Source organism: Ochotona curzoniae, unplaced genomic scaffold, assembly GCF_017591425.1.
Source record: "Ochotona curzoniae isolate NIBS_2020 unplaced genomic scaffold, NIBS_Ocur_1.0 scaffold_4701, whole genome shotgun sequence".
NCBI lineage: Eukaryota > Metazoa > Chordata > Mammalia > Lagomorpha > Ochotonidae > Ochotona > Ochotona curzoniae.
In genome coordinates, this window is record NW_024467122.1 from 60286838 (window position 1) to 60301020 (window position 14183).

At 38.0% G+C, this 14183-nt stretch overlaps 1 protein-coding gene and 1 long non-coding RNA gene across 3 annotated transcripts in view; one reads left to right on the plus strand and one right to left on the minus strand.

The window, feature by feature from the left end:
• Positions 1-12046, plus strand: part of UNC13C (unc-13 homolog C) — a 500819-nt gene extending 488773 nt beyond the window's left edge. For both annotated transcript variants that reach the window (XM_040969448.1, XM_040969449.1), the window contains 3 exons: positions 5856-5948; positions 7462-7621; positions 10331-12046. In XM_040969448.1, the coding sequence (XP_040825382.1) occupies positions 5856-5948; positions 7462-7621; positions 10331-10616 (539 nt within the window). In that variant the 3' untranslated portion in view covers positions 10617-12046. The remainder of the gene's footprint in view (positions 1-5855; positions 5949-7461; positions 7622-10330) is intronic.
• Positions 2045-5524, minus strand: LOC121149025. The gene is made up of 3 exons (XR_005882609.1): positions 5450-5524; positions 3454-3514; positions 2045-2124 (listed from the first exon to the last, which is right to left on the minus strand). It is a non-coding gene; the product is annotated as an uncharacterized LOC121149025 (long non-coding RNA).
• Positions 12047-14183: the final 2137 nt, after the last annotated feature.

The window sequence follows — 14183 nt, forward strand, 5'->3', positions numbered from 1 at the left end:
TCTCATTGTGTACCTAGAAAGTATCTCGTTTATTCTTGGGCTGTTATATTCTTGTTTTATTCTTTATCATCACTTACATCAGCCTCTCTTCGCTCACTCGTGCTAATGAGTTCATCTTCGCTGAGTCGCCTGGCTGCTTCTCAAGGACAGCCCAGTCAACATTCTTAAATCAGTAATTCTACTGTTAACTCTTTGACACTCTATTCAGAATTCACTCCATGGCCAACATTGTATGTGTCGGCTGCCCTTTCCAGACCAAGATAGCCTTTGATTTCTTTCTAATTGATAATTAAAAAAAGAAAAAAATCCAGTAACAACAAAGTTAGACCTGGCCAAAGCCAGGAGCTTCAACCAAGTCTCTCAAAGAGGTGACGGGGGCCCAAACTTTGAGCCATCGTCATCTGCTGTTCTTGCATCCCATTAGCGGGGAGCTGGGTCAGCAGTTGAGCCACCAGTACACAAACCAGTTTCCATATGTGCTGCAGGCATCACAGGCAGTAGCTTTACCTACTACATATAACAGCTGTCTCAAAGACAGTTTGATCCATGTTTGTAACATGCAAGTCAGTAATACTTTGTGTATGTGTGCCCTGAACAGATACACAGTGGCAAATGTTCCAGGTTTAGAAGTGATGTGAAGGGTCACTGATCGTGGTGCTGGCCGATTGCCAGTGAGTTATGGGGTAAAGAATAACTCCATAAAGTCTAATAGTTGCAAATGCAACCCATCTGATGTACGCCAATAGTGACAAACTGTGCAAGCTGAAATCTAAGCATATGGAGGCTTTGTACTGAAGGCTATGTTCAAATTACCTTATAGCATATGTGAAGTAATTGTATGAATTACAGATTAAAAGCATACATTATTTGAGTAGTCTCCCCTTAAGCATGGGAGTATTAAACATACAGTAAAGCCTAATTTATAATTTATAAGACACTGAATCATTAATTACCAAGATTTTACATAAATGTGGTCTCTCAAAATCTGTAACTTAGCCCTTGCCTCACTCAATGTAAAGTTTATTCAGTTTCTCTCCCTCTGCCACAAGTTCCTCTGTATCTAAGAGATACTTAGAGAAATTTCAAATCTGAAACTTTTTTTTTCATTCAAGATAATCAAACAGTATTTTTCCATCCATACTTTAAGAAAAAAAAACCTCTTCTTTCTGACCAATTTTTAAAAAGGCTATAAGCATTATAGAGTGATGAGAAAGAACCCATTATTTCAACCCAAGCTTCATGATTCAATACATTTTAATTCCTGTAGAAGTTCAGAATTGGAGCAACAGTTACTCACCTCCTTGTTCTGTTCTTTGCATAATGAACTACTTTATTCTAACCACTCGGTGTCAGATTGCAGATTGGCTTGCTGCTTAACCAAGCAACTGATCTTAGGGATGGTTTCAGGGGTGCACGCTCCCTTCTTTTTCTTGTGTGCTGTAAGATGAAAGGTATAGTCACTGAGACATGGTACACACGCTAGTACACAAGCAGTCTGACACAAGGAGGGCTAATGTGTGACAAACAAGTGTAGGAAGTACACTTAGGTGAACAGAGATGATTCATTTTCCAGGTGGGATGCTGCAGAATGCCACGACACTCCATCCTGCCACTCAACCCACAACTTAAATGTTATGAGTTAGAAGTTTCCAACTAATGATTTTTTAGGCTATAGTTCATCAAAGGAAACTAAAGCCAGATTAGGTGAACCTTTAGCTTGAAGAGGCTAAAGTATATCAAGAGAGGCCTCTTGTCATTATGGAACATAGATTAAAAACTCATTATTAGATAATGCATGGGTGCCAAAGGACTATAAATTCAGGGCAAGCGTAAATGTATAAAGCATAACTACTAAAGTGACGTCAGAAATTATAAACTTGTTAATCAGTTGGTTTTATCCCAATTTTTCAGAACGTGATTACATTCCTGAATCCATGTTTAAGGCTTATGTGAAATAAAGCAGTCAATTCTTAATACTTTATCTTTTGTTAAGCACTCAGCTTACCTTGTATATGAGAGAGAGAAGTGTTCCCGGAGATTTCGGGACATGACTCAAGTGCTGCTGAACATGCAAACACCGTTTTTAAAATAGTGTAACCTTCATTGTCGCTTTAGAAAACGTACCTTGAGTCAGGATGTGCAAGGGGAAGACTTGAGCAAAGCAATTTGAAAAAGGGGAGGAACTTAAATTTTATACATTATGATTACAGTACCTTAATGGATTGGGGCACATTTTTGTCAGCTGCTATTTGTTTTCAAATATGGTAATTTTTGCTCAATGTATTACCTATTATACTGATGAAAAAAAAAGTCCCACTCTATTACATGTCTTCTAATTCTATAAACACAGTTATAGCAATGGATACCCAGATGAATATCAGTTCCTGAGAACTACTGTAACGACTATAGTGAGAGACTTCTGTAAATTACAAATAGGTTAAATTGAACAATTCAACCATACTTTGAGTTTACTTGTATCAAATAACCATTGCTACGTTATTCCATAAGTTAACACATGTAAAGCCACTTAATATTTTTGGAAAAATCTTTGTACTAAATGAAAATCATGTGAAATGTATTTTGATTGAAGGCTCTTACATTTATGCTCTTTACTACTAGTATTTAATCAAGTAGATAAGAATTCAACAGTTATTGTGATGATTTTTACAGATACTCATAATATCCACAGGACTCTTTCGCAGATTTTATTTGAAAGAGATTTTCTATGTCTGGGTCTCTCCAAGTAGCCACAATTGCTAGAACTGAGTTGATCTAAAGCCATGAGCTTTTTCTGAGTCTCCCACATGGAAACAGGGGCCCAAGAATTTACACCATCCTCTGCTGCTCTCGCAGCCATTAATGAGAGCAGCCAGAAGCTGAACCAGCACTGACACAGGATGCCAGCACTGTAGGCGGAGATTTGGCCTATTATGACATGATGCCAGCTCCTCGTTAAATTCTTTGTATAATTTTGCATGGTTATAAATTTTAAAAGACTGGATAGCATCTTAACTGAATTAAAATAATATTCATGTTAAATTTTTTTAGCCTTGTTTTTAGCTGTATTCCTCCTTTAAAAAAAGAAGTAAAGGGATAGCTTTGTGTCTCATCAGGTTAAGCAACTACTTTTGATAACAGCATCCCATATGAGCACTGGTTCCAGTCCTGGCTGCTGTACTTCCCTGCTAATGTCCCTGGGAAACCAGTAAAAGAAACACTTGAACCCCTGCAACCAATAGGAGAGACACAGATGGAATTTTAGGCACTGTGCTCCAGCCTATTGTTGCCATTTGGGAGTGAACCAGTAGCTGGAAATTCTCTCCAACTCCTAAGTTAAATAAAATGATTCTTTGTACTATATACAGTATTGAGAAAACCAAGGATAAAATTAAAGATTGTGGATAGAATATTAAAAATTAAAGTATTCACACTAGGTAAACTACAAGTACTTACAGTGTGGATACAGTGAAAGGTGGTCCAAGGCGTCCTAGACAAGTGTTGGCTGTGAAGATCTCTATGACAGAAGGAAATGAAACTGTGAGGTTATCAAGGGTGATAGAGTGAAAGGGAGAAAAATCTGCCAGTTACACAGGTGCAAGGAATTCAACAGCTCTGGTGTATTGTGAAAGGACTCTGAAATTTCCCTCGCGGTACCAGCTTTCCCTGTAACGTTATCTCTACCACTCCTTCAGCTATGTGCCATCCACACTGTGCCTTTACCTTGCACTTTCTAAGAAGTGGAAACTCCGTTCCACATAGTTTTGTAAATCGCATTTGTGCTGTGCACAAATTTTCTCCAAGATGAAATGGGGAAAACCTGCATTCTACCAAGAGAGATGGGTATATTTATTATAATATCCACTGGCCATAGAATATTTTTAATTTAAAAATCAGCATGCTATATAGATTTGTTGAATTTCAGCCTCAGCCTGCAGTTGCTTTGGCATGGCCATACCAAATGAACTTGCTCATGCTCCAAACGTTCCCTTCACACAAGGGAGTATATACAAAGGCATGGGCAGAATATTAGAGAAGCAGAAAGAATAGCGAACTAATCTCCCTAGCCCAAAAGTAACCAGGGTAAAAGTCACCAAGTAAGGGCCTCTGGGGGGGAACTGGCTTGTAGCTACATGACTTAGCCAGTGATATGTGAAACCACAGAACAGACCAGGTTCCCCTTCTCCTAAATGGTCTCTTGCTAAAATCTTCCGTTTCTCCTACTACAGCGACTGCTGGAATACAGAGCAGACTACTGATACTACCACAAAGATGAGCCTATGCTAGCAGAGAGTCTGCAAAGGCAGAGAAAATGAATTGAGATTACATACAGGATCCTGCACAGTCGCATGCATCTGGAAGACCATTATGCGACAACTTTCATTAGTAGAACCAATAAAGTCAGCTAGGGCAAACAATACAGGAAAAGCTAATGTTTTCAATGATTGAAAGTGATTCTGCACTTGCAAGATCAAAATAATTATGCAAAAATCCTTCATGAACAGAGTCAGTTGCCTTGATTAAAAACAAAGTACTAAATAATCTCTATTACTATTAATGGGAATCTATCCAATCCCACTTAGAACACACTAAAATTAAACACATGGGAGCAAACTTATATAATCTAAGTAAGATGATTTGAATACTGGGAAACACAGGAGCTACATAATGAAATTGCAGTTAGTAATGGCCTGCATACATATATGGCTTTGTCCCCACAGAATTATATTTCCTTGTGCTACTGTAGCCAAGCTAAGTTGCTGTAAGTGAAATCAGAGGTTCGCATGACAAAAAGTTGCCTACTAATGTAGTTTTCAGAACACATAGCCATTATAGAAACAATGTATGGCTATATTCCATTCGAGAATAGAAAGGATTGTTATTTCTTAATGACTTTCTGTGGTTTTTTTTCACCCCCACAAACTTACTGAGATCACACTAAGTCAGCAATGTGTCCACTATTATTTCTAGAGTTCTGTGTCTCTCTTAAATTTTCTTCCTTTAGGAAATATTTTTCCTCTGCCCTCCAGTGGAATATAGAATGAGCTTTGCATTTATGCCCAAAGTGATAACTCCAAGCCATATAAAACCATGTGGATACAACTTTGTATGTACTTCGTTTAACTGTACTCCAGGACATATCTTAGGTGAACAAAGGAATAAAAAATTTGCTTGTGAAAAAAACTGTCTGTAGTCATAGACTCGTGAGTAAATACGTGCATGCTGGAGGATTCTGGTTGGTCTCATTTGACAAATTAAAATTCTGATGCTTAAAAATAATGCATTATCTAGACTAGCGGCATAACTATGATTTAGCCTCATGGTTACTGACTGTACTTCACAAGCTTTTTCCAGTACATCTTAGTTACTGCTCGGTTACCCGTGATGGCATAAAGCCGACTAGGTGTTTTTATGTCATTGATAGAGGTAACAAATCTGTTCCAGAACTCACCTTATTTTAAAACCATATATTTTTATGGTGTCATTTCTTAGTGTGTGAGCTTCTCAAGGGCAGTTGCTCAACATTCATCTTGGTGACTCTGATCATAGGACTGCAGGTTGTATCAGGAAAAAATGGGGTTTTATACACCTAGCAAAGAATCTTACAACAGAAATAATAGTAATATAATGCCTTTTATCTGCAGGCAACGTGAAACTTGTAATCTGCCTTTGCTTGCTGTATTGCATCAGTTCTCTAACACCTAAGATCAAATAAATGAGTGACCTTGTACCCAATACCTATTAAGAGCCAGTAAAATTAAAAAAAACTGCCAAGTTTGAGTAACACATATTAAGTGTGGATCTCTATTAAATGACAGTCTGAAAGTTTGAGCCAATGCATGTGTGCTTATTTGCAGGCCGCTCTTCCAAAGATGCAGTGGGTCAGATCTCTGTTCATGTGGACATCACTGCCACCCCAGGAACCGGAGACCATAAAGTCACAGTCAAAGGTATGTCTCCAGCCCACAGCCGTCAGACAGCCTGTTCAGCTTCAACTTCCACAGTACTACTGATAATGAAAAAATCCAATTACTCTTCTATTGTTAAATACAGTGTATTATTATATTCAGAATTTCTTCATGAAACCAGAAAACTTCTACAATTGACGCTAGCACAGATTATTGTCCTATATTACTTAAAATACATAAATTATCCAAGTATATGAATAAGGTTCTAACGTGTATACATACATATGAGATCTATTCTGGGGCTGAAGCTGTGACATACATTGAACATCAGTACTATCATTGGCTCCACACCATGTTGATCACACTCTTAAATTCTAACTCACTATGGCTATTCACATAATCTACTTATGTTTTTACTAACTCATTTCCAAAGACTGGTTTCATTTATTTTCAAATGAGCAGCTCTATTTGTTTTAAATGCTCCCAAGGGCCAGGATCATTTCACGGGTAAAACCTAAAGATTTATTTTCACTATATCCATTTCTATTTTTGCATAATAGACTTGGTAACTTTTCGGTAGTAGCCATTTTGAATAGAGGCACAGCCTCTCATTATTTTATAATACAAAGATATGCCACGTATTATACACTAACAATGCTGCACCAGCTGGGGACACATATCTGGATATGCCTGTCCTCAGGGATTCCTTTTATTAAAAATGACTTCATAACATAGGTTGTATTCTTACTCAAAATGCCTGAACCACAACTGCTTCAGATTTCCACTTTTTTTTTTTTTCGATTTTGGAAAAATCACCAATGGAATATATCTAATTAAACACTCAGATACTCTCAAATCCACATTTTTTTTTTCAGCATTGGCATTCAAAGTTTCAGATTAAAAGATATTCAGCCTGTGTATACCAATTTGAATAAATTTATTTTTGTGCTATCAATTCTAAGATTCTTTTCTAAATATATCCTCCTCAAAGGCTAAGCAAACTTATATAGCATATTTATTCAAGAATTATTCATGAAATCTGAAAATAGGAAGTGGCCATTGGCTAACGGTAAGTGGCTGGTTAAATATAGGATGAAATATCCATGCAGATAATCCTATCTCAAACATAATTATTGAAGGCAAAACTCCAAAGTACCAAGCCATTGCTTGTGAGTGGTGAAAAAACCTTGATTTTCATTTGAAATATATCATGATGTACACATAAGTTTTATAATTAAAATATGCCATCTTTTATCTAAAGAAAAACAGTGGCTATTCAATAGTACAATGTCATTTTGATTCCACCTGTGCTCATTATGCTAGTACCATACCACTAAGCTGAAAATTCTAGCAAATGGGTATTTGAGAAAAATGCTTTCAGAAAAGCAATTTTTTTTTCAATCAATGGGATTATGGTGCTATCAAAGAATAGTCAAATCCTAATAAATCATATAGCACATAAAAATTTGTTCTACATACCAACTGGGAAATGCAGTTGCCATATGTATGTATTTTTAATGCAGTTTCTTGTTTTCCTCCCTTTTTATTTTTGCAGTGATTGCTATCAATGATCTGAACTGGCAGACCACAGCAATGTTTCGTCCCTTTGTGGAAGTTTTCATCCTGGGTCCCAACCTCGGAGAAAAGAAGAGAAAACAAGGCACAAAGACGAAGAGCAACACATGGTCACCCAAATACAATGAGACCTTTCAATTGTAAGTCAAAACCAAAACCCGTTCATTCAGCCATACACAGTAGCTCTTGCACAGCGTAGCTTATTCGGGGACTCAGAGTGAAAACAGATACCAGCTGAAGCACATGTTTTCATTGCAGGCCCCAGGCCAATGACGAAGGCCAGGTTCATCATTCTGTCTCTTCTCTGTTCAGTGTCTGCAATGCATCCAGCAGTGTTAGCAGTATAGGGGACATGTGCTCTAAGGTCTTTGCCTTCAGGGAAGTTTCAGAGATGGAGATGAGAAATACTGGATAAAAATGGGCTGTTTGTGTAATGGATGCAATGCAGAGACTGATGCATTACTCCTCCCAGCTCTGAGTGAGCAAGAAAGCCTCTGGGTCAGTGATCTTAAGGAGCAGAGAAGATAGGGGTGCATGGAGAAGGTTTGAGAGCATTCCAGTCCAGGGAACAAGGCTAGTTTGAAGCCTCTAGAAACAGGCCGGATAACACTGAAGACTCTGGTCAGGGCAAGATGAGTTTGGAGAGGCAGCGAGGACAAATCACATGGGGCTTTGCATTGGAAAGCTCAGGATAGTTTTACAGATGCAGATCAGGTTATCTGTCTCTTCCCTGTAAAGATTATTCCATTTGATGTGCAAACAAATAATCACACAGCAAACTAAGACCCACAATGTCAAGAGAACAGGAGGAGACTGCTCTAACAGTCCAGGCCAGAGATGACTGAGACCAAGTGGGGACTGTGTCCTCCACAGGCTGTAGAGGGCCTGCAAAATCATTTGGCCTAGCCTTGCATGGCATTGGCAGGAAGCATTGAAAATTCAATACACCTAGAGCAGCCTAATTTATACATGATGATTTTGGATGGCCCATAAATGATGCTTGGCAGGAAAATGCACTCCCTACCTCTCGAGGAAAAGGGAAAGGAAATGAGAGCAGTCTGCATGTAAGGAGACGCTTGTCACATACAGGACGTAAAACACAAAAGCAAGAGTATATCGGATTGCTAGGAATAATTAATGTAAGATAACTGAACAAAGAAAATTATCACAGGGGGGAAATTTGCAAAGATGTGAGCTGAGGCATGCTATTTCTACTGCCATGTATAAAGAAAGGAGAGACTCAGCCATTGCTGAAATAGGGAAAATAAAATCTTTGTTGTTGACTTAGGCATCTTAAAAGGAGCCATGGGGCTCCATGGAGGGCCAGCCTCAAACACTAGCAGAAAGGGTCCTGATGACCTGCAGGCTCCTTACAGGACCCCCTTCGGACCAGAGTCAGTAGGAAGTCAGTTCATGGAAGCATTACCGAGAAAGCACTGCAGCCTTTCCTTTTCCAAGTGTGAGAGGCTAAGAGAGCGGATCTACCAGGGCGAACAGAAGGTAGTTGCTACTGAATGAAACAAGAGTGGCCCCTAGCATTTTAGCATGAGTGATTGAGAACATTTACCCAGATATAAGCATGACGACAGGATATTACATCAAGGATTTCATTTTAAACACATTAATTTGGAGGTGACTACTGGATACCCAAAAGATGTTATCAAGTATGTAGTTGGATTTAACTTGATATACCACTTAGTGCCATAGCTCTAAGTGAGCTGACCCAAGCAGGGAGACCTACTGGGTACCTAGGACAGAGCCCCACTGATTGCATACACATTCACCCAAACAATTCCTTGCGCTGCACTCCTGCCTTCTCACAGATCTTTTACAATTTTTAACTTTCTTACTACTCAGACTTTTAATTCATATTAGACAATAGTGAACTAGTATCAGTAGACCCTGTTAATAAACCAGTTCAAAAGATTGCACCGACTTACCCTTCCAAATTACAACAAAGCATTGGTCCAATTAAAAGATCTTTAAAGATACTTGGCACTACCTTGATCACCTAAAAAGCATAGATGAAACACTGTGAGCTACCAGCACCACTATTCTTGGAAACATGGCTGAATTTAAATTCCCTAGATGATCCGGTTTCTATTGTCAACCTGCATTATTTTACGTTTTCTCTCAAATGAGCACACTTTAGCCATTAGTACCTGCGACATGAGAAAGCTGCACCCAGAAAATGTTTCACTGGAAACTTGGACTGCAGAGAACTAGATGTACACTCATTGGAAATGCAAGGAGAGATGAGAAGGAATGAGAGGAAGGGTTAGAGGGAGATGATTTCCCGCGGACCACCACTCAGCTTTCCTCACTATGTTAGGCTCTACTCTGACAAGCTGTCTCAGGTCGTTACTGGCCAAGGCCATCCTGAACCACACTTGACACGTCTAACTGTTGCACAGAAAAGCTCTGACCTTGAAGTTGCAGTCTGCGGCACGTGATTGCCTAGAGTACTGTATCCACTCTCGCATCTTGTGACTAGTGCTTCGTGGTCTGTGCAGTACTTTCCCAAGAAAAGGCCGCTGGGTGTAACAGCTCATCCAGGTCTCTGCAGTCAAGAAGAGATTATAGTTCCCATGGCTAAATTGGCAAAGAAATTCTTGCAAGCAGTAGTTATCACCATTGTACCCACAATTTTGTTACCCCTGGGTTGTCAAGCCTCTAATCATTAAGCAAAGCATAGTCTTTTAACTCTCATTTCTCATTTTAAGATAGACTGATGCTATACATATAGTATTGTAAGCAATTTATACAATTCTCAGCACTATTTTAGAAGTATGTCGATCTCCAGAATGATGTCAATTTTTACTCATCATTTTCATTTTTACTCCCTGCAGCACCCTGGGTAAGGAAAACCGTCCTGGGGCCTATGAACTTCATCTCTCTGTTAAGGATTACTGCTTTGCCCGGGAAGATCGAATTATTGGGATGACTGTGATTCAGTTACAGAACATAGCAGAAAAGGGCAGTCATGGGGCATGGTACCCTCTTTTGAGAAGCATCTCCATGGATGAAACCGGTTTGACTATCCTTAGAATACTCTCTCAGAGGACCAGTGACGATGTGGCTAAAGAATTTGTAAGACTCAAATCTGAAACAAGATCCGCTGAAGAGAATTCTTAAAATGAATACTGCAAGATACAATCTTTAAGAATTCAAAAACTATGATTATTGGATTACTGCATGCATGCGCAAATACACGGGAATGTTTATTTCACTGTTTCAATGTTTGCCCGTTTTCAAGTACAATGTCTACAAGGCATGTGAAGATCTGTTGAACTTTTCTACTAGTTCTGGTCCTTGGGAGAATACATGTTCCATGAAGTGCCAAAGTTATGTCAAATACCAAGAACATGTTTTAAATGTTCCTTTCTTTTCATTACAAATCTCTAATCCATTAAACATATCACACATTCTTTCAAATAAGTCCATTAGCTGTCTTTGTTTGTATCACCCATAGAGAAAGCATTTATTACCCAAATTTTCTTTTACTTACCTCATTGTAGACATCTTACAATCACACCCTTTTCTAACTTAAGTAGACATGCAGTGACTTCTAGAAAGTATTTGTAATTTTATAGCTGCAGAAATATTGTGATGATTTTTTGCATACAATTAAAATAGAAAAGGTGGGAAATGTTTTATGCTGATCAGTTTCCCCCCTTTCTGAAATATCACTGTGAAGAAATGCTAACAAAGCAAACTTATTACAAAGTGACGCTAAATAGTTTGTTAATGATGTTTGATATATTGACAAAACTTTGTTCCTTAACGCTGCCGAGGTCACATTACATTTGTCAAAAAGGCAAATTGATGCATTCGCCATGCTGGATTTCAGTCTGGGCTTTACCACATTTCACTTTTGAGAAGTCATAAGGAAAGAGATAGGCTCTTTTCCTCAGACTGACTATGGTAAGAACCTGCATGGGTAGCATTTTCCTCCTAACACTTAGAAATATCTGCTGGATTATAAAGACAGTCCTAACAATCAATGATTCATGAATGCAGCATTACTACCTTGCACTGAAGCCAAACATTGGCTATCCAGTAAAAAATGTAAAAAGAAGGTCTGAAGAAAATAGAGTTTTTAGTTTGTTACAAGCCCAAAACACAGCAATGTGACAGAAAAATACAGCTCAGCACAGAAAAATATAGACTGGTTTTCAAATAAAATAGTTATGAAAACCTGAATTTTCCATATTTTTGATTGAAACTTATGATTGATGTTTACAGCCTGTTCCCGAAATATTTGGCTATATGTGGTAACTGCAACTTAAAGTCATAACTGCTGGTGGACCCCCCAATCAATGCAGAGAGAAACCCCCCCAATTACAACTGCAATGCTTTGTGACCAAGCAGGTCTGATAAAAATGGACATGATTAGTGTCAGTACTCACAATGTGGTGTCTGGAATAAAAACACAGAACAGTGAGATCAGCTAATCCATATTAAATTGTTAGACAATTGCTTTGTTAATGACTTCTCCAAATGCGTTGTACAATGTGATCCTCCGGCATTTTGCATTAATAAAATGGATAATATATTAAGCACATGCGAACCTTTCTTGATCCTTCTTCCTTTTGACTTCAAAACCTGAGGCATTTGTTGGCTGTACACAATACTCTTCACACTGTTGGAATCTGAAAGTCATGAAAATAGATTCAGCAAATACGTGTGTGACAAAAACTCACATCTTAATTGACGGGTCGAGATTTGTTTTTATAGAACACCGACGAGCTTCTGAAGAGCACATTAATGTCATGAATCACACATTTGAATAAATTGCAATTCAGATTCACATTGGCACTAAAAAGGTATGAGCGAAGTATTTTTTCCCATATACATTTATCAGGGGCTAATAGTGACAGTGTGAATTAAAAGCTTTTTATTGCCATCAGAAAGCTCAGGTACTAATTTCAAAGTGGTTGTGAATTCTTCTGGACACTTTTTTTTTTCCTCCCAAGAAATATTTCCATTGTCTTCGGAATAAATTAAATTTACCTTAAACAAAATTCTAAGGTTCACAGTCATCTATCAACTCCCAAGTCCCATTAACATGTGTGACAATTTACCCATAATAGTCTAGATAAAATGCACAAGAGCTGTATTCATTGTAGATGAATGTGGCTACAGTCAATTTTGGTGATGGTAGAACATTTCGAATCACAGTGCGGCACTCACTAGTCAAAGGAAGTCTGATGCATTATTACACTAATCAGCCCCAGAACCATCTCAAATTCATTTCTAAAACAACTGAACTGTTGAATATACCTGAAATGAGACATGTGCAGAAATGACAAATTTGTCTTTCATTTGTTTTTTTTTTAAAAAAACATTTAAAGGTCTATCTTCTTCTATCTCAATTCCATAAAGATATACCTTTTACTAATAAAGCAGCTTTAATCTTTTTTCAAAAGAATCTATTATTATTAGACATACACAGAGAGGAGGAGAGACAGAGAGGAAGATCTTCCATCTGCTGATTCACTCCCCAAGTGAGCACAACGGCCGGTGCTGTGCCAATGTAAAGTCAGGAGCCTAGAGCTGCTTCTAGGCTGCGGGTGCAGGGTCCCAAGGCTTTGGGCCGTCCTCGACTGCTTTCCCAGGCCACAAGCAGGGAGCTGGATGGGAAGCGGGGTGGTGCCCATATAGGATCCTGGTACATTCAAGGCGAGGACTTTAGCCACTAGGCTATCGTGCCGGGCCCTAATCTTAATAATTGAGAAAGAATCATTTATTCCAAACTCAGGAAATATTCTCAGTTGATATTTGATCTGAGGCACAAAGGGAAGGGAAGCAGCTGGCTCCTTTGCTTTCATAAACACCAAATGACTCCTCTCTGGTTCAGGCTAATTGTGCTTTTCAGAATGTAAAACTGGGACATGAAACTTTACATAGGATGCAGTCCAATGTAAGACAACACATTATATATAATTAAATTAAACAACTTGGAAATCAGAAACCATTTCATAATCATTTGTTATACTGTTATTTTTTTCTGCTATCTAAATTACTTATAATAAAGCAATGGTTTGTCTTTCAGTGAATGACTTGGAAATGAATAGATATAATCATGAAACAACATTTAAAAATACATAAAAGGTGATTTGTAGGCATTTTAAAAGTATGTGCATTTAATTAGTAAACTGAAATGTACTCCTTCATGCCCATTTCTGTGTGTGGCAAAATGCATAGCAGTGATGCATCCGCACCTTGCTTTCTTGGCTGAGAGACGAATTGTCTTTTTGTTTGTTTGTTTGTTTGTTTGCTTTGCTTTGCTTTTTAGAATTAGTCTCAAACTAAAGATCAAAGTTATCTATTACCACTTGAGTGATCTCAAATTGTCTTATAGGTAATTGCTAAAATGTTCAGAATTAAGAGATGCAGTTGCTGTAATATCTCTCGACTATCTCTAAAATCCTTGCTCTGCAGGAGTTCTCCTCCCTAGGTATTTGTTTTACTATACTCTTATCACTTCAGTTATTGATCTGACTGAAGATTCAGCCGTTGCTATTTAAATATCAGCTCTGATTTAATTGACTTTTCTGTTTTCTTCCTGTGTGTTTTTCAACATTTTCTGTTATCATTTCCTTTTATCTGTTTCACTTGGGTGTCAATTCTATTTCAATTTATTAAGATTCGACTTTAACTACAAGCATTTAAAGGGATATTTTTCTCTAAATCTTGCTA